The 25,279-nt window shown below is 43.8% G+C and overlaps 1 protein-coding gene across 3 annotated transcripts in view; it reads right to left on the reverse strand.

Moving 5' to 3' along the window:
- Window positions 1–25,279, reverse strand: part of NRK (Nik related kinase) — a 108,240-nt gene that overhangs the window by 51,739 nt on the left and 31,222 nt on the right. For 2 of the 3 annotated variants that reach the window (XM_067304218.1, XM_067304217.1), the window contains exons 3-12: window positions 21,680–21,736; window positions 14,188–14,313; window positions 13,307–13,417; window positions 11,371–11,461; window positions 9,035–9,165; window positions 5,569–5,623; window positions 3,122–3,200; window positions 2,245–2,420; window positions 656–728; window positions 54–249 (exon numbers count right to left, since the gene is read on the reverse strand). In XM_067304218.1, coding sequence (XP_067160319.1) covers window positions 54–249; window positions 656–728; window positions 2,245–2,420; window positions 3,122–3,200; window positions 5,569–5,623; window positions 9,035–9,165; window positions 11,371–11,461; window positions 13,307–13,417; window positions 14,188–14,313; window positions 21,680–21,736 — 1,095 coding nt within the window. Of the gene's footprint in view, window positions 1–53; window positions 250–655; window positions 729–2,244; window positions 2,421–3,121; window positions 3,201–4,250; window positions 4,324–5,568; window positions 5,624–9,034; window positions 9,166–11,370; window positions 11,462–13,306; window positions 13,418–14,187; window positions 14,314–21,679; window positions 21,737–25,279 lie in introns of those variants that run through there. The other variant, XM_067304219.1, reaches the window with a different exon arrangement.

Below are 25,279 nucleotides of genomic sequence, written 5' to 3' on the forward strand. Positions count from 1 at the left end.
ACATTTTTTTATTTGTGAGGGGATGTGGAACAACAATATAAGCCAGTTCCTACATCCTCCAGCCGCCTCCTCTGCTCTTTCTGCTGCTCGATTCGCTTCTGCCGCTCTGTCAGCAGCTGCTTCTTGTACTTCTCCTGGTCCTTCAGCTGCTGCTGCTGGCGATGAGGGTCAGAACGGTTTTTGTTCTCCTGCTGCAGCCTCAGAAATTCCCGACGGAGAGTTGACTCTCCTGGGAGATTAACTATGGAGCTGAAACAAAAGGAAAGTTTCTATATGACTAAACATAACATTAAAGCAGACAGCGTACAATGCGCATTGGGAATTCCTTGTTGTCTTGTGTTAGCAATTGAAATGTTCTGATAAATCTCCAGTGTGTTGGCGATGCATCTGCATTTACTGTGCTACAAAACAGCCTGAAGCTGATTATTGGCTCCTTCATTTTAAACTTTCCTCCCTATAGCAGAGAAAGCAGTTTATTACCAACATCTTATACTCAACATTTATACTTGATAGCTACAAACAGTTAAAGCAACAGAGGGAATATAGGAGATAAGGGATTGAGAATAAGTTAAAAAAGCCAATCTGGCTGAGGAGAGCTGCCTTCAAGCAGAACAGCTTGGCTAGGCAAATTTCATATTCCAGTAATAAAATTAACCTTGGTTCTCCTTCATCTTCATTCAGCTCATCATCTTCCTCCTCACTTCCACTGTAATCATAGTCCGTTTCTTCTAAAAAAAGAGAACAATATGTAAATCCCAGTGAAGGATGGTGTTACTTAAGGTATTAGCTTGAACTTTCCTTCTGAGCTACATGCAGCTCACAAGGAGTTTAAGAGCCACAGGTTGCACTAGGAGGCTAAGCGGATGCAGCGTAAGATATCAAGGTAAGTAACTCAAAATCTAGTTCAGATAATGTTTCAGTGGGCAGCCCCTTTACACACTCCCATCTAAAATCTTTTCCTTGTGAATGGCTACATGGGTTTTATGAATCTAACCCATTTCCATAATCTGAAGTAAATTAGACTAAACCCACAGAAAAATCCAACCTCCATAATAACATTAGCAGAGAGGTTCCTTCAGAATGAAATCAAGATAGGACATAAGGGACTTCTACTGTCCTTCTCTGCTATTGTAAACCTGTTTTATGGCTAAATTGAGGCCTTCTGTAAACCCAGATTAAAAACAGCACTTTTCAGATCTAAATATAACTATCTAGCATTAAGTGATTGTTATCATTACGTTTTTCCTCTTAAGTGCATTTGTGAAAACCTCTAATAAGCTGTCTTTCCATTCGAATGTGTTTTGAGGTCCACAGCTGAAAGAAGTCATGGAATTTACTATTATTATTTGAGTCAGGAAATCTACACTGCAACTGCAGTTTCATTTTAAATAACAATATTGCAGTTGTCAAATCAATACTTAGAGTTTATATGTTACTTTCCAACTTTTTAGTGCTTTCCCAGTTTGCTCTCACAGTCAATAATCTTCACGATACTCCTCTGCAGGTATCATATAGACAAAAGAGGAGGGGGCAAGAGAGGGAAGGGAAAATGACTGGTCAACAGGCTACAGCTCTTTCTCCACTTTGCACAGTAATTAGTGTGCAGCGTGCAGGCATTTACGCCAGTATCACACACTCCAACATTGCTTCTTGCAGGCTTTGCTCTGAATAATAAGGCTAGCATTTGCAGCAAACTCGGATGCTTGCTTTTTTTTCAGCCATCCTGCAAAACAGACGATTCATTATACCCATTTGCATCTTGTTGGAACTTGGAGGCGTTCTCAAGGACTCTTTCGTGCACTCCACTGCAAGAGGCTTAAAGAGCATTTCTGCCCTCAGAGAACTCACAAGCTAAAATTATATGGACTTGCAGTAGGTAAATTAAATGGATAGTAGACAGATGGATGAACTAAGAAACTAGGAAGGGCTTGCTGAACACTATTTAGATGCTCATAAGAGTAGGGGCCTAGGCCTTATTTGGGTTCCCTGATCACATTAGCATTAGGGTTATTTTCAATGAAATCAGTGTCAGTCAGGCTCCAAAGACTTTAGCATTTAAACACCATTAAGGATCTGGGCTTTGGCAAAAAGATTTTCAAAATAGCCCCACCACCATCAGTGACAAAACTTCCCACAGTTTTAGTGATGCCAATATTTCAGTTACATCCGTCTTGTGCTCTGCTGCTAAAAGTAGGAAGAGGACCTATTGTCAGCATGCTTTTTATTTTATTTTTGCCACTTTACCCTTTTCTCCTTTTTTCTTCCTGGTCCTATCCAGGTGGTCTTTCAGCATGATGCGCACTTGCCGTTCATTCTGCATGTCTCGGATGAAGGAATGCTTAAGCAAGGTCTCAGTGGATGGACGGTGCAAGTAATTTTTAACGAGGCAGCTTTCAACAAAGTTAAGAAATTTCTTTGACCTGAAAAAGTTAGAAAAACGGGGGAAAACAATAATCCTTTTCCACTTGCATGCCAGGCACTACCCCTGAGTGACCTAAAGCACCAGATTTGCAAGGTTTCCTTTTGCACTGGAACTGCATGAACCGAAGGCAAGTTTTACCCATGTGCCACCTTCGACCTCCCAGAGCTGAGGCCGGGTGATGGAGAAAACTCCACACCAGACCCATTTCGGTGGAGGCGCTCTGAATTTACATCAGTATCAACATGATCACAATCTGGCCAACACGACAACTCTTTCAAAAAGTACCCTTATCCTTCTAACATGGCAAAGATTTTCATTATACTTCAAATTTAAAAGAGAAACTAACTCTCCTTATGCCACAACGACTACCATTAACCCCCAACGTCACTAAAGTGTCCTGACAAAACACTGACCGCAGACAGCCCCATCTAAGCCTTGCCAGTAACTAAATTTCAGCCAGCCATGCCAGTCTTTAGTGACTGCATTGACTGCTGCTGTTTAGCCCGAGTTGAGAAGAACGAGGCTGCTTCCCAAGGGTAAACGAACGTGCACGAGCGGCTTACCCCAGCACCCGAAACAGTGTAGGGAAAACCTTGCGGCTCATTGTAGGATTTGACAATATCATAGTCCCTGGACAACAGAACTCAGAAATCCTCCCAAGCCCAAAGCTGCAAAACCACAGTTTACACATCTTTTTACCATTTTCTGGATTTCAGTTTTGGGGGCGGGTTCCGGGGGATGAGGAAGAGCGCTCGCATGGGGTGCATGTCACACAGGGCTGCAAGGGAAACCACAAGCCATTAAAGAGTACACGCCACCCCCACCGCATTCCTCCCCGCTTCTGATCGCTTTGACCCTGCCAGGGTAATTCCCGTGCCCAAACAGTTCCTCCCCCAGTCCTTTGCGAACATCCCCAGCTCCAAACATCAGGGCGCCTGCCACCGGCCCTCCCTGTTAGTCAATGGCATACATGCTACAGCCGAGAAATAAAGTCTTAGAGTACAAGAAATCTTTCATGACAATATGTTGTTATTGCCAATTAACGGGGATTTAATCAGAAGAAAGGCTGCACGGCAACAGTGAGTGCAACTTCCTTTGTATTTTTTATATATAAGGCTTCAGTGGGTCATGAAAAAGCTTACCTCGCTAGTATATCAAAGAATGTTTTACCTAAATACAAGCTAAACTTGGGATCAAAACACATAACTATTTTACTATGTCTGGTTTATGGTTCAGATAAATAATAAGCTAAATGTTAACCAAACTCTTAGCTCTGTAGTTCATAGCATAGGAGCAAATGGAGGAAGAAGAAAACCTGATGCAATTCAAGGAGCTGATAAGCTGTCACTGGAGCAAAACATAGTGACTTAGCATGTTTCATCTGTTCTGAATTTTGGGAGCTTGAGCACCACTGTTCGCCAATCTGCAATGGATCCTACCAATGCATTCAGATACTGGTTTCTTTCCAGCCCAATGTGCTTCTATTTGGTGTTATTGTTGCAGAAAGCTGAAGCTGCAAAGAACCTTGAAAAATGTAAATTCTGCCGTATCTCATACACCCAGACATTTTGTACGGCATAATGAACATGTCCTGTCTGTGGCTGATGTATAAGAGCAATGTCAAGGGTCAGAGGACCTCCTTCTCAAATCAGAGTTACTGAATGATAATGCATAGGAACTATAAGGAGGCTGATTTCTTAAGGCATACAGGTGTTCAGCAGTGATCCTCTTAAAAGCAATGGATTTACAGCAGTGCAGAATTAGTAAAAGTGAGAAGACTGTGGCCTGGCCCTTACTGCCTCACACTCCTGTCTTTGGCAGTATCCACCTGTTCTCTTGTTTCTCACATCTGGATTGTGAGTCTTTTTTTCTTTCATCTGTAACAGCAGGTAGTACAGTGGGACGGGGGGGCAGAAGAAGGCTGCTTTATAACTGTGTGTCCCAGGCACTCTTGCAGTACAAGGAAACAAAGCACAATGCAACAATATATAATGCATTAAATTTCCCTGACAAAACTAGTGAAAACATCGAATATAAGTGGAACAAGGAATTAGCACGGGAAGCTTTAAGGTTTCTCTCCAAGAAAACTGCCTGCAGGTTCATGTGCCTCAGGATTAAGCTTCAGCTCGGCTGAAACACAGTGTATGAAAACGTTTCTGAACTCCAGTTGGCTCCTGAGCGCTGTCAGAAACCAGGTCAGATGGGAAAACAGCCAAGAGCGTTTCTAAAGACACAGCCTACGTGCTCTCGAGCTCAGGCCAGAGCACAACCCATGCCACCCCTGGTCTCAGTGGTGACCGCATACCCCACCGCATCTTCACCGGCTGCTCACGGACCTGCTCCGTGGGCACTGGGGCAACATGATGGGTCCTTCACGGAAACAGAAAAAGGCCCTTGCATCCCGCCTGCGGCGGCCGTCTCTGCTGGAGGCACACCTGATGGAGCCGGCGCTGTGGGCGTCCCGCCAAGGCTCCCCGCGGCCACCGGCGGGCCAGGACCTCCCAACGTGCTCTGCCACCGGAGGGGAGGTTCGTTTCTCAGCCCCGCTGCAGGATGTGCACCAGCACCCCGACGGCGCCCCCACCGCCAAGGTCTCCCTCCCTGGGCAAGAGCAGCGGCAGCCCGTCTGCTGTAAAACTAGGGCAATCTGAGACCAAGGACGTGGTCATGGATCCAAGCAGGCCCATGAGCCAATACAGTACTCACCCTAAAAGCAGTGAGAAATCAAGACATGCCCAGAGTAAAAATCTAACCATTGGGCCTAACTTCCCCCACTGCCTTTTTTTTTTTCTTTTAAAAGTGACTTAAAACTAAAATCTTTCTTGTCAAATATTTTCGCTAATATGTCAATCCCTTTTGCTTATCTGAATCCACATGCAGTGATGTACAAAGTGACACTAATATAAGCTCTAGGAAAAAACTTCTTGTTTCCCTAGGAAATGAAGGCAAGGAATGAAAATATGAAGCCAAAACTTGAACGGCAGAAGAAAGCAAAGGTGCACAAATGAGAAAAAGTCACAGATTATTTGGAAAGATACAGCCAGAACTTTGTACATCTGTGTATTAGTCAAGCATGAGCTATTTTAATACTGAACGTGCTCCCGAAGCTTAGAAACGCCCCCCCTCCCCAACACCAAATCACTTACGAGGAGCTCCTTCAGCCATTTCAATAGCAGTGATTCCCAGAGACCACAGGTCACTCTGCAGGAAAAGAAACAGCGCACATTGCAACTTGCAGCATTTAAAGGGTTTTTTTGGTATTTTGGGTTTTGGGGTTTTTTTTTTTTGAAATTTTCCTAGATTTCTTCTGGATCAGGTCATTTTAGTGTGAGAGTGACATACGTTCTGCTCCCTCCCAGTCCCTACTGAGTTTTTAGGAAATGTGCTAATAGTCAGAAGCTTTCCATTTCCCATGTACCACGGAATAGCTGATTCATCATTTAAGCAGCCAAACCCAAAACGCAAACCTCTTGCCTTCAAAAAAGAAGATGCAGAATATAGCAGGCACCGTTAAAAACATGTCTCAAGTCTTTAAACTGTTGTGACAAGGCAGCAAGATAGGACCTCCCTTGCACCCCTGCTCTAGGCCAGTAAAATTCTGGTCTTAATGCTTAGTTCAGAGTAGTCATTCCTGAGTTTCTACACTGATGGAGCAGAAATTATAGTCAGGCCCAGGGTCTGACTTTTTCCTATCTACAAAGTCTCCAGTTGCATGCTTTTGGGCACGTGAAAGGAGAGCACAATCAGGCAAGTCAGATTTACGCCTCAGTATACGCTGAGCTCAGTTGCCTTAGTCTGGAGTTTCAACTTATCTGGATGCTAAGGGCCAGGCTCTGATTATGGAAGGTAAGTTGGGAACACTACTAGTGAAGGTAAAAACTTCGCAGGTTTCCACCTGATTAATCGTGTGCATTGTTTTTCTATTTCCATGTCTAAATGTAGCCAGACGAGAGAGACATGACCAAATCAACATGTGGGGTTTCTCTAAAATTGTCTTTTAAAAGGGAGGGTGATAGACAGAAGGCAAACATTCAAAAATCAGAAGCCATATACCACCATAAGAACATGATGGTGTATCATATCATGTGAGTATGATTGTATATATGACATAATGATGGCTCATATCAGACCTGGCCCTCTATCTAAATTTGACTTTACCGACAGTGCCTTCTCAGTCCAGCTGCTCTGAACTGCTTTATGCAAGCTGAAAAACAGTTTCTGTTATAGTTTGCTGAGGGATCTGAGAACAAAACTTGTAGAAATTTAATAGATTCAGGATCCTGACTTGTTATTAAATAAATGACTAAAAACGAGAAGAGAAAGTCTTCTAAAAAAACATGAAAAGAACGACTATCGCACAAGTATTCAGGGAAAATGGGAGAAACAAGCAGGCTACAGAGAATTTGGCTTGGGATTTCAAAGTGTGAGGGGCAGCCAGGTGAAAGGGAAAGCAATAGCTGTGTTTGTAAAGGTCAACCTGCATATATGTACATCTGCATATTTGTTTTTACTCATTTATTATCATTTTTATCATTTTTTCATCAGAGCTGGACCAACAAGAAGTTACAGACACCAAAGAATGGCTTCCTGCTACTCTTCTCATCACATCCAGTACAAATCTATGTAAAAAAGACCAGCTCTTGCCACCTTCTGAGTCACAGCACTGTCCACATCAGCACTTCCAAAACCCTTTGCTGATCGGTTTTAAACTACCATCTGCAGAATCTGTTCAGAAGCAGGCATAAAGACATAAATGCAAGCAGATTAACTGTGTTTATTATTCAAGGCAAGGAAACCTCAAAAAGTAGGGGTGCAAGTTCCCTAATGCTTATGTAGTCTGAAAAGAACACATTCTGAAAAGAAAATCAACTGGGGACAGAGAATGAAGACAAGAGATTCATTTCTTGAGGTTTCTGCATAAGATTTATATGGTATGAAAAATAAAATAAAATCCAAGAACATTCTTTGGTCATGACTGCCATTCACACAACGTAACTTCACACTGCCAATGCAGCACAGAAGGTCTTAACAACTGAGAATTACAGCCTCTGATTCAGTAGAAAATGGAAGTAATAACAGAAGATTTCTGAAGCCACAACTAGAATTAGAGGTGCAAAGTGGCAACAAAGATAGCATCCAAACCAAGAGAGGGCCTGGAGAGAATGGCTGCCCAGAAAGTCATTCCTGGAAAACAACCTGCATGGTGAATGTAGACAGACAACATTGCTGGGGATAGGCCAGAGGACAAAGAATAACATTTGTTAAGTCTCTCTGGAGAAGTATCAGAATATTATAATAGGTAGGAGAAGAACCAGAAAAAAAGCATTTGATAGCTGTCATTGGTATGCAGTTTGCAGAGCATGTAGGTCACCCCAGAAGAATACAGAAACTGTTTCTTTGACACCAATTAAGAGGATATCCAGCATGTGCTCATACAGGAGCAAAAACAAGCTCAGGGACTCTTTAACCAGTGCAACCGTAAGGATATAACAATAAATCTCAGTCTTTTCTGCTTGAGAGATTGGTAGTGAAGACTAGGCTGCATTAGGAAGAGCGATGCCAGCAGGTCGAGAGAGGTGATTATTCCCCCCTGCTCAGCACTGGAGAGAGCACACCGGGAGCGCTATGTCCAGGTCTGGTTTGCCCAGCACAAGAAAAACAAGGACATATTGGAGTGAGCCCAGTGAAGGGCCACAAAGATGATTAAGGGACTGGAGCTGGGAGGCTCCAGGCTGCAAGCTGGGATCGTTCAGTCTGGAGAAGAGAAGGCTGGGGGGATTTTATTGATATGTATAAATATATGATTTGGGAGTAAAGACGACAGAGTTAGACTCTTTTCAGTGGTGCCCAGGGAGAAGACAAGAGGCAATCACACAAGCTGAAACACACAAAATTCCATTTAAACATAAAAAAACCCTTCTTTACTGTGAAGGTGGTCAAACACAGGAGCAGGCTGCCCAGAGAGATTGTGGAGTCTCCATCCTTGAGATATTCAAAAGCCAACTAGACACAGCCCTGAGCAATCCGCTGTAGCTAATCCTGCTTGAGCAGGGCTTGGACTGGACGATGGTCAGCAGTGCTGGCCACCCTCAGCTGCCCTGTGCTTCTGTGAACAACCAGAAATCATTCTGGGATGAGAAACCTGTTAGTCACATGCTCATAAATGGGTGAAATGATATGAATTACTGTCAATTTACTCATGATTTATAGCTGAATACAGAGTAAAATAGCTCTATCAGAGGAAAGCAGTACCCAGCCATACTAGCTACTACACCACTTCTCAAGCGTTCTTCCCAAGTTCACCCTTTGTTTTCCATCCTGACCAGCAAACTCCTTATATCAGAATATGGCACTTTTGCACTGAAAGGAAGCTCACAGACGTGTGTTTCACATATTAACAATTCACAAAGGTAGTCATAGTGAAACTCAATTCTTAGAAAAAGAAAAACAAAAAACAACCACCCACACATTACATTACATTCTATTTGTACAGTTACAATACTATTGCGGTTTAAAAGGAGGGAAGCTTGAACTTTTCAAGTTCAGTGCTTGAAAAGGATTTCAGCAACAACCTGCATGCTTTGCTACCCTACACAGATTTGTAACACTTACTCTGTAATCATATGTAGAGTCTGGGTTCTCCTCACAAGCAATGACCTCAGGTGCCATCCAATACGGAGTTCCAATAAACGTATTTCTCCTCCCAATAGTCCTATCCAGTTGGGCACTTACGCCAAAATCCACTGAAAAGCCAAGCAGAGGTAAAGAAATGAACAGAGTTGTATCCACGTAAAGTTTGCTCAGTTACTTTCAAACTGTTTAGATACTAAACTGTTGGGCTTCAACACATATCATATTTGAGTTCCTGCAGTACATGGTGTCCAGCAGCTGAAACATAACTGCTTTTTGCTCTGCTTTGACAGAAGGATCACGGAGAAAATAAACAACATGGTAAATCTAGCAGTCAGGTTACAACTGACATGAACTGTTCTACAAAGATATTACAGAATAAGTTATGCTTAGTCTAAATGCTACATTGAAGAGGACTCAAGATCTTCATCTACTATCTGAAAGGAAAAACAATACTTATGAACATGAGAAATTAGATGTGTCTAACAAGGCCATTTGTTAAAGTTGGAAAGAATTCTCATATCACTGGCACTTGGTTTTGAACTGCTTTGAAGAACTGCTTCCTCGCATTTGTATGTTGAAGCCCTATCTTAGAACAGGCTAGATATTATACTAGTTTATTCAGCTCTTAGATTCATCATAACCAGAGAGTTCTGTGGTGCTCTTTGTGCTGAATGGACATTACTTTCTCATCAGGAGTGTACAGCAAAATGGTTTTCTTCAGATATGAAGAGGGCCCACACAACCAATAATTATGTGATATTATTATTCTTTGAACAAAATTCTAGAATACACTAGTTGGTTCCACTGGGGACAGCGTGAGTGCTATTCACAGAGAAGACAAAACAACAGGGGAAGGAAAAGACAGGAAGGAAATCAGCCCTATTGTTACCATCAAGGAGCCAATTTTCTCACCTATGGTTCCTCAGTGCAGATCATCTACATAAAATGATAATTTGTACTACCATAATTTAATGTGCCTGTTTATCAAATCTTCTCTAATAATAAGGTGGACCTGACCTTTGGAATCATTATGCCTTCTGTACTTCCAAAGGGAAACGTGAAAGTAATTTATAAATAACACGCTGACGTGGAATGCAACTGGACTGAGGACTTCCAGGCTTTCAAACTTCTTTACTTTAAGAGGCATTTGAGCTAGATCTCCCTGGAAACACTTTTTTTTTTTCTTTTACTGTTGTAATTAGTAAATCTGACTCATCTTTACCCACCTAAACTCAGAGTTAGAAAGGTTTAGTTCTTTTCTCAAACATGTGAAGAGCAGTGGCACTAGTAACTAAACCAGATGGTAAACGCACACACACACGCGCGCACACACACACAAAACCCAACAACTTGCCAGTTTCAAGAGACAACTAGTGAAAGCTGGTACATACAAGGAGGTGACAGGCAGAATCCTGCCTCCATTGAACTCAACAGCAAAACTCCCTTTGACGTCAGTGAAGTCAGGATTTCACCATAAGGTTAAACCATAATAAGATTTAAAGTACTATTTTGCTTTCCTCCAGCCTAGTGTCTTACCCTACATCCATAGGAAATGTTTATTATTTTTGTTCTCAAACTCTACAGTGATTTCTTTCAGTTAAAGAAAAGAGAGGGGGGATAAGGAGCATTCAAAATGAGAGGTGTTCTCCTTGAGACTGCTCCTTTTAAATTACTGCCAGCCACTCTTTGTGATGTCTTCCTGAAACATAAGACAGACGTACACTGCAAGGGAGATACGTACTCGATTTTGGTCTTAGAAAGTTAGAAGTTGTCAACATCGACATGTCACAGATAGAAAAGGAAATGAGTAAACTCTCAAACGTTCTTGGGAGATGACTATTAGTAACTGCTACTTTTCAGTGATAGCCCCTGCACATGAGTAGTTTCACATCAGAGCCTTAACATCTATTGTCAGATTTACGAAAATCTCTAAAACCACTTCCTATGCTAAATGGATTAGCAGAATTTATTCACCAAACATGTTTTTTTCTAAAGTCATCTTGAGTGAAAGGGCAAGAACAACTTTGTATGCTGGGAGTTGGCTGTGAAGGCCTGGTAGTGCTGTGACCCATTAGACAGCTTCTGTGTTTGACTTCCCAGAAGCAGCTGTATTCCCGGCATGCTGTGAGTGACAACCTTGCAGAACATGTCATGTCTTTTCAGCTCTTTCTACAGAGAGCCACCTCATAACCACAAACCATTAACACTGCTTGACATAGCTACTGCCTTGGGTTACTGAAGGTTCTTTCCAAGATAAGATGGAAATTTTAAAATTTTAATGCACAGGATTCTAACACACATTTAAGGAAACTTACCCAGCTTTACTTCTGCATTTTCAGTGAGTAGAACATTCTGTCCTTTAATATCTCGATGGATGACATGGTGAGCATGAAGATGTGCTAAGCCCTGAAAGAAAACCAGGCTTTCCTTATTCTTTCTTCCTATCATTATCATGAGCTCAGCATTGTTGCCATTTTACATTTTTACCCTTCTCAAACTTCATTCATCGGGAAAATTCTTTAGATGTGATTAATAACATGATCACCCCAGTTTTGGCAAGGAGAGGGGACAGCAACCACAGGCCTGATCCTCTTCTCTTTCATCCCCAGGCCTGACAGTAGTGGAGCATCTCTGAAGTCAAGTGTGAAGAGAATGAGATTCCAATAATTTATACCTCGGTTTCAGAATCAAAGGATGCCTCCTTATACTATGTGTTAAAAGCAAACAAAAGAGGGAAAGAACAACGCAGAATGCTTTGTATGAAGTATAGAGTTAGCAGGTGGCTGGCCACAGCCAAATTCTGCATTTGGCAAAACTCTAATTGTATTCAATGGTAAATGAACAATACACAGTCCAAAATACCATGACAGAACCTGGTTTTGAATGTAGCAAATATTACCTTCATTCAACTAATATTTGCAATGTTCTGGCACCTCCTTCCTTCCAAAATTATCCATGGTTAAACTATCACAGATATAATGGAACACACTAAAAGAATACATTATAATTAGCCAGGGGATGCTTTGCTCAGAATGTTTATCCTCTGTAATACTAATGACTTCAAACAGAGCTTCAACCCAAATCCTAAATTTTCCAGAAGGAAACATTTTCAATCCACATGCAATCAAGTCATTCTCTGTTTTCAAACAAAGATGATTAAATCCAGTCTCTTTTCGTTATAAAAACATGCTGTTACTGTTTTCAGTTGCAAGGGCATAAACAAGCTTTTAACATCAATATAGTTTTAATAGAGGTGTTATAGCCACACAAATAAAAGGATGGCAACCTAACCAGCCCATTAAGAATTTCTGACAGGAGAGCTCTCCCCACGATCTCCAGCTATATTTATTACAATCTGCAATCCAATGCCAAATCCAGGTGAGATGGCTGATGTTCTCTATTGAGCACGCTTCTCATCTCCACTGTTCCAGAAGCAGAGAATTTCAAGCATTACTTTGGCATAAGTCATTTAAACTGCGGCTCCCAGAATACACGCTTATTTTACCATTATTTAAAAAAAGAAGTAAAACTGCATTACAAGGAAGATAGATCAGTGGCTGTGTAATGGGTTTTGAAATTAGGACGACAGGTTCCAACATTTTTTTTTCCAGGCTAGTTCACTAGACTACACTTTCTTCCGAGCTTCAATTATATCATGAGCTTTGCTTTCACAGAAGATGCTTAGGAATCTGTACTTTCCAGGAACAAAAAAACCCACAAAGCCTGCATAGAATGAAATACAGTCCCAAGATTTATCTTGGGGAATATTGCTGCAGCAGGGCCACCTTTAAGATTCTGGAATGCTGCTTAGTCAACATTGCTTCTAATAGTGCAGAATACAGGCCCTGAATGCATGCAGATCAATGAATTATGATGAGAAAGATCTTACACAGCATGTATAGCTGGAGCAAAGAGCACTAAGATCTGATGATGTGGAGGGCAGACTTAGTGAACATGGAAAATTTATTCACTAGACTTCTAGAAGAGTGGCTATCTGCCGCAGGAAACCATAACCTATGTGCTCTTCATACAGGACATGGGATTAACTATAACAATATGGGATGTCAAGCAGCCATCATGCTGGCTGACGAACCTTTGGGCCCTTCTGAACTCGAGGGCCACAGTCCACAAGCCCCATGCTTCAAAGCCTTAAAATGATACTGCTCATTGGTGTCATGTGTTAGTGACCAAAGGCTGGGAAACGTCTTTTGTGCGGCAAATGAGCAACAAAGCTCTGCTGGTATGACTCACCCTGAGAACCTCTCTGCAGATGTATGCAATCCAGTCTTCCTTGAAACAGTTACCTTTCGTCTTCTTTACCAAATCAGTCACAGAGCCAGCACCACAATACTCCATCACCAACTGCAGGGAGACAAATGCAACACCTTTGTCACAGTACGGACAGCGCACTGGTAGAGACACCATGGACATCACCTGTCCCCCCACGATCAAGGTGTGGCAAACCACATGCCACCCTTCCGGATGGAAAGCAAAGGAAAATCTCTTGTTTCCTGAATGACTCACATTGCTGAATACATAAAAAACCTCAGTGGTGCTCCTCTGCTTTTATAGGTTGTGGGCACTTCTTTTCTTTCTAGAAACTACAAAAATCAGGAAAACAGGAATTAACAGCATTGAAAAATGTGGGAATTTTTTCAAAATTTCAAACTTCTCATTTTGCTGCAAATCTCCAAAAATATTGCAGCCAAAAAAACTCGAAAGGTCATTCTTCCTTCTTTGTTTCATTGCCTGTTTCTCTGCTAGCTTTTTTTTTTTATTATTTTCCAACTGGGAAAAGGGGGAGGAGCAGACAAAAAAAGGTTGGGGGGGAGGATAAGCTCTCCTTCATGTTCATTAAAGAAAAAAAAAAAAAGAAGCATATACTTAGGGAAAAAGAGTTCTTACTAGAAGTCAGAGTGACAAAACAAGCATCATCACAAACTTATGCCCATCCTCAAAGGAAATCATAGAAGATGGAAGATGTGTGGGGAGGAGGGTTTTTACCCTTTTATAAGATATTCCTCAGAACAGTGCCTCAGAGTTTCACTGAGGCAAGATCCAGGCCAGGTATACTGAAGCTCTACAGAAAGGAGCTGGAAACCTGATGAACATGAATGGCAGTAGACACTTACCCAGAGCTGATCATCTTGGCCTGCTGGGCTTTTCTTAACAAATGCGCCATAATATGTAGCAATATTACGGTGATGAGAATATTTTTTTAACATATTTATCTCCAACTTGATTTCTTCTTCTTCATTCTGTAGCAAAAGAGAGCAGAATGCTTTAAAGGAGACGAGATCTCTGAGAGCCAGGTCTACCCAGAGTAGCTGGGCAATCTCTGTCTTTGGAGGTTTTCAAGACCCAGCTGCATCTTGAAAGCCCTGAGCAACCTGGTCAGATCCCACAGCTGACCCTGCTTGAGCAAGGGGTTGGACTAGAGACCTCCTGAGGCCCCGTCCGGCCTGAATTATTCTGTGATTCTAAGATAGCAAGGGGCAGAGTCTGAAATGGGGGACTGAATTACCCTGGTCCTTCGGCCTTAAAGAATGGGTTGCTAAGGTTTGACCTAAAGAATCAAAAATGTTCCGATGTGGTTATAACAAACTCATATCCTTCCTTCCCGGGGCCTAGACAGGACCTACAACTCCCTCACTTACGGTTTCTGTATGCAGTAATTTAGCCATGGAGAAATAAACCAGATTTAAACACAAATAAAATATTCCTAACACTCCATTACTGAAATATTTGGGAAAGCACTTAGCACACACATCAGCCAATTTATCTTCCCAGTTCCGTGGAGGGTACTGCTCAGGAAAACCAAAGCGAAGAAAGAAGCGACTCACCACAAATCAGCCTCCTGAGCTAGAGCAAGGTTAGGAGCTGCTCTTTCCTTCTAGTTATGAGACCACCAGACCACACAGTATTTTTTGCCCTCCTCAAATTATGCTCTCATTTAAGTCACTGGCATGCTGAGGCTAACACACATCACCCTAAACATCTTGTTCCAGAAACTCTTCTTTTTGCTAGCTGTTTTTTCCATTGTTTTTGTTTTAGCCTCCTTAGAGCAGACATTCTCTTTTGCCCAGTGCAGCACCATGTGCAATGAGACAACACACCGCCAGAGCTGTGGGGTGCTAATGGAAATACAAGTTATAATAATTATATTACAGGGAACTGCTCCTTCTCAGAGGAGAGAACTCCCTGATCTAAAGAGGTTCTCTCAGAGTTAGCCTTTTTGTGATATTGCCAAGAGAAATGGCACACAATACTCAGTTAAATGCATGTGGATTTTGCTGTCTCATTTGCTGTCCATGCATTGTGCTGCAAGGTATCTGTGTATAAGTTAAAAGGACTAAGACAAAATTGACAATCAGCTTCCCTCGCTTCAGAACATCCCAGCCAGCACTTACTAGCTGAAGGGGAAAAAAAAGAAGATCAGTAAGAAGGCAACAAGAATAGCCCAGGTCCACAGGACATTCTTCTGCACTTTTCCACAATTTTCCAGCAGCTTTGCCATGAAAGCATTCCTTTAACCATCACAATGGACTGCTCACAAAACCAGCAGCTTTGTCCTTTCTACCTGGATTAAAACATTAAAGCTGGACAGGCTGAAGCCAAATTCCCTCCAATGCTAATACACACGATACTTCTTATTAAACCCCATCAGAAAAAAAGCAATCCCAGCAGACCAGAAGGGGCCAAAAACTTCCCCAGTAATATCACTCCACAGGAGAAACATTGCCAGGCCAAAGCCTAATTGTCTTAAGCTTTAGGAAATGGGAAATGTAAAATAACTCCACTTGAAGCCAGATCAGCTATTTCAGATTTTAGAACAGCCCCTCTGTTGAACACAGGCTCTCAAGCTGCATACATTATATCAGATACTTTATTTGTCTTATGTTTGCAATTAAGGAGAAAGGAGGACCCTTAATCCTGGACTTGATTGGGCCCTGGATGCTGAATGACTTAATTAGAGAGGGTAAGGAGGAGACTGGTATAGCATCTGGAGTCCCCAAGAGAAATCAGACCTGACTCCCAGACAGCATGCAGGAAATCACCCATGAACAAGGTCATATTTCTCTCTGCACATGGCCAGGACAGGATCAAAGGGAGCTGAGAGCTTGTGCCGATGCTTTCTGAGAGGGGAAAGGGCTCTCCTCCCTTTGGGACTCCAGACAGGACCAACACAAGGGTGGAAATGGGCAGATGAGGAGAGGAGGCAGAGAATAAGAACATAATCATTGCCCCCGGTCTGACCTGTTGCTGATATGGGTTTCTGGTAATGGATCTTCAGGGAGGAAGGGCAGAAAAACGGACAGAGATAGAGGATTCCTTCCCCTGCCTTACCTCCCTGCTCCTGCATCTTGTCCACTCCTCCTACTAGGGCTACAAAATCTGCTGAGTAACAATATTAATCTTTGGTAAAAGCCTTCTCCAAATTACTTAAGACCTCTTCGGATCTTAAGGTGGTTTTTTTGTTTTTTTTTAAACTCCATCTATCAGCATGAACTTGCTCACTGGCTGTGCCAGACTTAAAAGCTTGCCTACTACGTCTCTCGACACCAGCATACAGAGCTTTCACAAAGTTCCTCTTAGGGAGCTGGAAGACCTCAACCACTTCCTCAGAGTTGTTGCTTCGTTCTCAGCAATTCTTCCTCTGCCCCGTTCACCGGATGGATTTTGGATTGACACTGGCATGGATCTTATCTGAGTATTTTCTATTCCTCTGCAATCCTGCTTTGGTGCTTTTAAGACAACAAAGATATGCCTGTGTCTGTCTGTGGAGACAGCTGGAATACCAGGTAGGCGCATCTGCAACTACTGGCAAAAGCAAACAGTTAAGTCGTGTGTGCTCCTTTCCCATAACCAGCAAGAGAAACTCTGCTCTATCTCACATCCTTGTTTATTTATCCAGAAGGTTGGAACCTGCACAAACACAAACTGCTCTGTCCTCCCAGTGCTCGAGTGAGTTTGGGAAAGACTACTCCATTTCAGATGGAGAAACCAAGGCAGAAGCACGATTTGGAGTGATTCTGTCCCACCTCCATGTCTGAGGCTGAGCCAGGAATTAAACCTGGCCTTGCCGAGGCTCAGCCCTACACGCCCTGTGAGCATGGGGATGGGAGACAAAAGCATCCTCAACTTTTCAATATATGGACGTGCTCAGGACTTCCATTTTTCACCACCCTTGTCTTAGTGTTACCATCAGCCACATTTCCCAAGGGTCTTGAAACCTGCTCTTAAATCACGTTGCCTAAGAGAGGAAACAAGCTCACAGATGTGCAGGTGCAAAAAGCTGTTTTCCTGCACAAACCAATGTGTTTCTGGGCACAGATGGCTGCATGTGCAAAGATGACAGGTTCATGATCAAAGGCTATTTTTGAAGATGTGGGCCTATCTGCTGACATTAGGAAGCAAAGAACTAGAGGGCACACGCCTCTGACCTCAAACGGAAACCAGATCAGCAGCCGATAAACACTCCACCAGGAGACCCCTTAGTAAGGGGGCAGCACTAATGACAAGTTTCTCATTTAAATGTTATTGTGATATCTGAAAAGACTGAAAGAAGATGACAGGGAACGGCCTACTGCAGAAGAGCTCCTTGATCACCTGCCATAGATCACATGCACCGACAGCCTAAAAGAAAAGCAGCAAAAATTCAACCTCTTTGCAAGCCCTTTGCTTGCTTGGCACCATCAGATAACAGGAAGCAGAGCCTGCGTGGAGAGGCTCATGCGCACACATTGCCCTCAGCTCCACTTCACCGATTTCAAAGGGCTCCCGCCGCCCCCCCCGTAACACGCCGCTGCAGCACTTCCTGACAGATGTCCAGAGGATCCCACAGTGACCACAGTATCCTGCTGCTGCTCTAAAGAAAGCAGCCCAGGGCTGCAGCTCATGACAGCCAAGGGCAGATTTACTCAGCTCTTGGTGTGCCTCAGATCTCAGAGCTGAATAATCACAGCTGGAGCTGGGCAGGGATTTTCTGATGAAATGATTTCTTGCTGGAAAAAAATGTAGATTGGGTGAAACAGAATCTTTTGGCAGAAACATACCAGTTTTGATGAAACATTAGCTGAAATTCTTCTTAGGCCGGGTTTTCTGGTGGAAACAGGATGCTAGGGGGAGAGAAATCCACTGCAGAATATCCAAGAGGCAAGGAAGCACCTCACGTCCCTGGGATGATGATGAGATATCCTGGTTCAAACCCTTTCTCCCCAAGTCAGACAATACTGACCCTGCTACTGAGCAGCCTCCCAGGTGAGTGACCAAACCACAGACCACCTGCACTGACACAGGGCTCTGTCAAACCTGCCCACTGGAATTGCCCCACTTTGAATAAGAATTTTACTGGAAGCTTGAATTGGAGGAGTCATCTTAGTGGGGATCCAAATCACAAGGTCATTCTAGGCTGAGTGTCCTTCAGCTCTTCTCCACTTCTTCTGGACAGCGGTGAAGGAAAAAAGATTGCATTTGTCTTTTTTTAAATCTTCCCGTCTTCTACCACATGAAATTTTCACTCCCTACAAAAATTATTCCCTGTGCAGCACTAATCAAATCCCATAACCACCCAAAGATGCAAATGACCACAGCAGCTAAGAGCCTCCCATCTCACTCAAGCAGGTTTACTATGACAGTTTCCATTTTGCACAGGTCAAGCTCCTTGTGAGATGCTGCTCTCAGGTGCCATTTATATGCAGGACATTGCAGACGAGGATTTCAATATTTTAAAGACCTTATTTAATGCCTCAAGCCAGTTTTTCAGGCCCAAAGGAACAGAAAATAACTTAAATCTGAGCGGACTAACAATGCAAGAGAAATACCAAATCCTTGGTAGGCACTGAATTTATCACACTGAATTTCTGGAGATTTCTGCTTTACAGTTAGGACTCACTATTATTGTAAGAGGCTTTAGTACCTAAAGGCAGTGAAGCAGAGAAAGACTACTCCTATTTTACAGACGGGGAACTGAGGTTCAGAGATGCCCTGGACATGCACTGCATTCATTAGCTTCAGCCTTACCCAGCTGCATCCATGCTCCTACCTACTGCAGCTGCAGAGCAGAAATGCACTGGCTTCAGCCAGCCTGCAAAACATCCCCATGTACTCTGCGCTACAGCAAGTCAGGAGCACGCGCCCAGCCGGCCAGCCAGGCTCAGGAAGCCAGCGGTAACCCCGTTTCCCGCAGCTGCGCAGCCTGCCCCATGTGCCCCGACCACCCTGGGAATTTGCACCGAGGTGTCCGAAGCGGTTTGGGACCGCAGCTGCCTGCCCCACCCTGCCGCCGCGCACGCAGCGTTCGCAGCCCGCTGCGCTAAACTGAAAGCGGCCGTGGTTTACGGTAACAGGCGGCACTGCGAGATGCTGTGGCTGAGGAGAGGACATCCCCGCCCTGCTGGCGCTGGTCCCGGGGCAGAGCACACGGCTGCAGGAGGGGCTGACGGCTGCCCCGGCACCCGCTGCAGCCACCCCTGCACGAGTCTCGCAGCCTCTCGCGGAGGCACCGCCGAGGCCCGGAGGAAACCTGTGCTGAAGCAGAGGACTGGATCCAGGTCTCGCAGGCCTGTGCCCTGACTGCGGGAACACAGCCAACCCAGCACTGCGAAAGCAGAAGTAGCAGCAGAAATCCCAGCACTCACCCAGCACCAAGGCCAGAAAGCAGAAACGCTCAAGTCCAACTGAGCCGGACTTGTTTAGGGCTTGGTGAGGGGGAGAGCACCAGGGAAAACCCCTCCAGGTGGCTGCACCAACATGCTCACCGCCGAACTCTTCAACCTTCACAACTGCTTTCGTATTAGGTGACTCAACACGAAAACAGCACGCTCTGTTATCATTGCTGATCTGCCCCTCAAGCGATGGGACAGATTCCCCAGTATGATGCTGCCTCTCTAGCCTGGAAAGAAGCAGCAGATCAAGCCTAACCAGTTCACTATGTGAGCTTACAGCCACTTTTTGTTCCTAAAACCATGCAAATCTGTCAATGTGAATTCCTGAATCTGGACCACCAGGTTATCTTCAATTTAAATTTTGCTTCCAAGCAAGCATTGCTGGATGCTGCATCTTGTTGCTTACATGCAAAGTAGGCTGTGTTATGCATAGCAAAGGGAAGGAAATCTTTCCAAGTTTCCCTTCCTGCAGTTTTTGCTTCAATTGTTTCATCAAGGAAGGGACTGTCACTCATGTTAATCGTACGGCCCCTAAGTGACATCTCTGGCCAACCCTCAAGCACTGCTGACTGACCCAGCAATCTATACAAAAGCTCTGGATCAGTTCGGAGTCCCTGACAGGATCTGTCCTTTCAACTCCTTTGTTAAGGCACGGAGCTGCTCTGAGCTCAGGAATCTGTCTGCAACTCAAAACCGACCCCTTCTCCCTCCTGCAAAAGCATCAACCCTGTGTTTAGTGACTGCCACTTCTGCAAACCAAAGCACTTGATGAGATACAGAGTTAAAGCACAATCCCATCAATCTAATGCAGTATTCATTAAAAAACAAAAAAACAAACAACCCCCCCACACACCTCCCTGTGTGCATAGGGCAAGCCTGTGGCAATTTGACTACACAGCCACATTCCCCAAGGGCAGCCAAGCCACCCCTCCGAGGTGCCTTGTGAAAGCCTCCCGGGAGCACCGCGGTTCAGAGGAGCGACGTGCGATTCGGACCACTCCTCTTTCAGGGCTGCCTTCCTATACCGCCAGTGCAGAAGGTTGACCTGGACCTGGTCTGCAAGGTAAGGCCCAAGCAGACGCTAATTTGTTTCTCTGTCTTCTGAGACAATCAAAGGACGTACGAAAATGCAGGCAGAGCCTGCTTGTGCTTGCCCAAAATACCCCCACAGACATACCCCCAGCAGACACTGGACTTGGCCCAGAGCACCTGTTCCTTATTTGAGGCTACGGCCCTTCCACAGTACACCACAAGGACTCTAACTTCATCTCAGAGTTTTATACTCCTGCCCAGCGCACATCCATGCTGCCAGAGGGGCAGAACAGGGACTTGGTCTTAAGTGAGAGTAGGTGCACCCTGCAAATGTCCAATAAACTTGAGCAGAGGAAGCCGGGAGCCTCCGCCACCTCGCTGGAGCTCAGGCTAATATGGTCTTATGGAGGCAAGCTGCTTCGCTGCTGGCTGTGCTCTTAAAAGGAGGAACAAAAATCAATACTTAGCAACTTTTTTGACATCATGTTCTAACACTGACACCACTTTATAAATGTGAGCAGGGACAGGGCCAATTAAAGTGTCTCCTTCTCTCACCTGTCAAAAAACAACAAAAAAGCGCTACATTTGCATTTCTAACACGTTCCTGCTTGCTAGCTGTCAGGGTAACGGCACTGAGGAACGGCTGGCATGCAAGGGGAGAGGATGCGATGACACACGGCAGGGGCAGCACAGAACTACAGGAAACCTTTCACTTGCTATCTCTGGAAACAGATAATCAATCAGTCAGTTATGATCAAAACCAAAGAATCTATTTGTATTAACACCTCTCGATACTTTAAAAAACAAGAACCAATTCTCAGCAACCATAATTTATACCACCAGATCATCTTTCACAACTATCTACAGTCTCATGATCTATCTCACCTTGACCCCAGCTTTTCTTGTCTGTTTGTTTTGTACTTACCTCAGTAACATTCATCACTTTGATTGCTGCTAGCTGCCCAGTCTTAACATGGCGACCCTGTTAAAATAACAAAATACTGTAGGTAAAACAAGGATGCACACTGTATAAATAGTAGCATATTACACATTTTAAAGTTAGATTTGAGTACTGGCTTTCAATGACATATCAGTAACTATCTTGTGACACAGAATTACTAAGGTGAAGTTTGCTAATGTGTAATCAGGCCCATGGCCTTACCATGTTCTGAGGTTAAGTGAGTTGCCTTTCCAGGGCTGAATTTCCCCTTTAGCACAAACAAAGCAGAAATGTCAGAAGACCTCTGTTCTCAGAGCACAAGATGGAAGGAGTTTATGGGTCTCCATCCAACTCCCATTCAACAGGTGCTGCCACCCCACAAACCTCCTCTTCTGGGAAATCTCAGCACAGACCCAGGAGGACCAAGCCAGAATGACCTCCTTGTCCTGCGATCCAGTGCTGCAATGTGCTGGGGAAACACAGCGTCCTGAAGCTGGCACTGTCCCCACCTCCCCACCCACCACACTTGGGCCAGTCTCAGGGTAAAGAGAAAGTTCTGGGCTTCAGGACTTCAGTTTGACAACTTCTATGTGGCCACCAAGAAACTAAAGCTGTACATAATTTTTTTCAAGGCTTTCTAGTGTGAAGTGCTAAGTTTTTCATACTCCCACTGCAGCTGAGTTAACTATGGCTCAGCTACCTCCTGAAAAGCATGTAGAGGCTTTGTACTTGAAATGTAGTCCTCTACGACGGTGGGAAGGAACTCGCTTAGGGCTGTGACCGTGTGTATGCCGACACACGTACCCGCACCTCACTCATGAAATGCCCACAGCCCATGATCATTGTTAAGCAACTGATAACTGGTAATTTTAGAGTAGATAAGTCGCTAGGTTTTGAAGACAAAGTCAGCAAAAGGGAGGAAATAGGGAACAAAACTGTTGAAGGAGCAAACATGATATTGAGACTGACCAAATGTGGTTCATAAGCACGTAAATTAGAAACCAAGACGCAACCAGAAATCTTGCCGTAAATTGCACAATTTCTCAGGGTGGTTAGATCAAGTTGCTCAATAGATGCAAAGTACAAGAGTCCTTTCATAATAACCAACACTAATCTCGTAGCGCAGGATGGTATTGAGAGAGCTGTGTGAACAGTGGATTGGCTACGCATCCTAACTCCTCCCCTCCATCACTCCCTTATGATCCAAATGTTCAAAATGGGTTTGAAGCTTTGAGACTGCAATTTTATTCCTGAAATAACTGCCTGAAAAGCTGTACATCGAAATAACTAACTGCCATCAGTTAAGTAAGACAGAAGAAATCAGGAAAGCAAATATGAAATGCTGCAGTTCACAGACAAAATGATTTGCAGGTGCAATTTACACCTGCAAAATTAAAAGCTGGGTTGATGTCATTTTAAAACGCAGGTCCTATCTGTTCAAAATTGCATACGAGTGTTATTTGTAGGACTAAGCAATTTTGCATCAAAGAAAAATGATTCCTCGTTCTCAGGCAATATGTCACAGTCATGTTTTCTTTTACAGAAAACTAAATCCTGCTGAGTTTTTATATATTGTGTAGCAATATACATTGCTACAAGCATCCTCTTTCTGTGGAAGCACTCCCGGGATTGCAAAGCTCTTTCTCATCAATGAGAACGATAGGATTTATATATTTTCACAGACCTCAAGAGGAAGATAAACGAGGCACACCCTCCCGGAGCCATGGCACACACCCCAGCACGCCTGACTGCAGATCGCACCGTGATGAGCGCGAGCCCCGGCAGATGCCCGCGCTTGGTCAGCGTCCATGGCGGCTGACGTCAAGCCCGGTGAGCGAGCTTCCTCTGCTCAGCCGCTGCGCCTTTGGCGGAGGCCATTGTTTGCAAATGCTTCCAGGCATTGAATGTCTTGGCAATGCAGCGAGAAAGGGCCTTCCACAAAATACAGTGCTGCTAGACACACCGGCACCCTGATTTAACTCCAAAGTTTGCCTGGAATTAAACAGGCTGATAACACCACGGCTCTGGCCACTACGCACCGCAGAAAACCAACCCGTCTAGCTGACAAGCCTCGCCTGGGTTGCTGCGTATTCTGCCAAGAATAATGTCAAGAAGCAACACTGATTTTCATAATTACAATAAAGCAAGGAGATATGTTTCTCTTCTTTACTAAAAAAAAAAAAAAAAAAAAAGTAGGCTAACATTGCACAGGCTATTGGAAATTCATCAGAATAAGGAAGGGGGAAAGGCTTGTCATTCAATTTTGATTTCAAACCATGAGACCTGGTCAACCCTCCTCTGTAGAGCAGACATCTTTTCTCTTGAAGACGCAATCATCTCCACTGCATGCAAACCTGCTGTTCTCACATACTTTTGCCACTGTAGACGAGAAATGCCAAATCTTGGGAAAATGATTTGGAAAATTAGCATTTGTGGGAAAGAAATTAGCATTTCTTTTTTTTTTGTGGGTCATGCTTCACCTCGGCACAACATATGTGCTCCCACTAACAGACTGCACGACTCCCTCCTGCGCCTGCATTTCTAAAAGCTCCCGTGTCTGCAAGGGGGCTGGCTGCTGGCCGAGACGAGCTCCGTCTGTGCAGAGAGGGCAGGACCATTCCCCGTCCTTGTCTCAGCGTCAGCTCTTCCTCACATGCAGCAAAGTTATTGCTAGCCTCAGGGAAACACATTGGCCTGTATCCAATCATCCCTCTGCACAGGCTCACCTGCAGTAAACGCTCTCTGACTGGGTAAAGCTGCCTTTTCATGGAGGTAAATTACATTACCTCCCTGTACTTCTCACCCTCACGCTTTTTGCTCCTTTATCCTGCAGTAAAATAGAGGCTCAATGCACATGAGACTCCAAACCCTTCTCAAGAGGGGGAAAGGAGAAGAACAGAGAGTAAAGGAGCAGCAAAAACTCATTCCTGTTAGTTCACTTCGATTTTCAAATCACAAGTTATTTTCAACAACTATTATCACAGCTTTGGAAAAGGGGTTTCCACGTTTCTTGGCTGTGTCAAGCTTCAGAATCTCCCTTTTTCCCCCACAGAAGTTTGTGCAGGAAAATGCAGAAGGCAGCAAGTTAACTTCATGAAAAGATTAACATATAGATATGTTTGCATCTACATTTCATCATTTATCTGAAAGGGATGGATTCTGAGACCAGAAAAAAAAGAAAGAAAAGAAAAAAACAGAATACCTTGGAAAGTATAGCTAAGTATATATAACATTTTAATCACCAGATACTAATTTTAACACCACTTTGGCAAAATGTGATTTATGGATTTCAATTATACCTGTACCTTTTCCTAAAATAAAGGATTCATAGTTCCAGTTGTAAGGTCCTTACCTTGGACAGAGAGATGGAGCTTCTCAGAAGTCTCTGCCCTTGCTAATGTAGGTAACAAACACAACACGGCAGAATTACATAGCACAAACCATCATTTCCACTTACCTCTGAGATCATCCCAATATACACACACACAAAATAACCCCAAACTTCCTTTAAATAATGCCAAAGGAAAAGGTAGCAAGAAATATGGTAATAGGCACTGGAGACAAAATAATCAAAGCACCAGGAGA

The sequence above is a fragment of the Apteryx mantelli genome, chromosome 13 (genome assembly GCF_036417845.1).
Source record: "Apteryx mantelli isolate bAptMan1 chromosome 13, bAptMan1.hap1, whole genome shotgun sequence".
Taxonomy (NCBI): Eukaryota; Metazoa; Chordata; class Aves; order Apterygiformes; family Apterygidae; genus Apteryx; species Apteryx mantelli.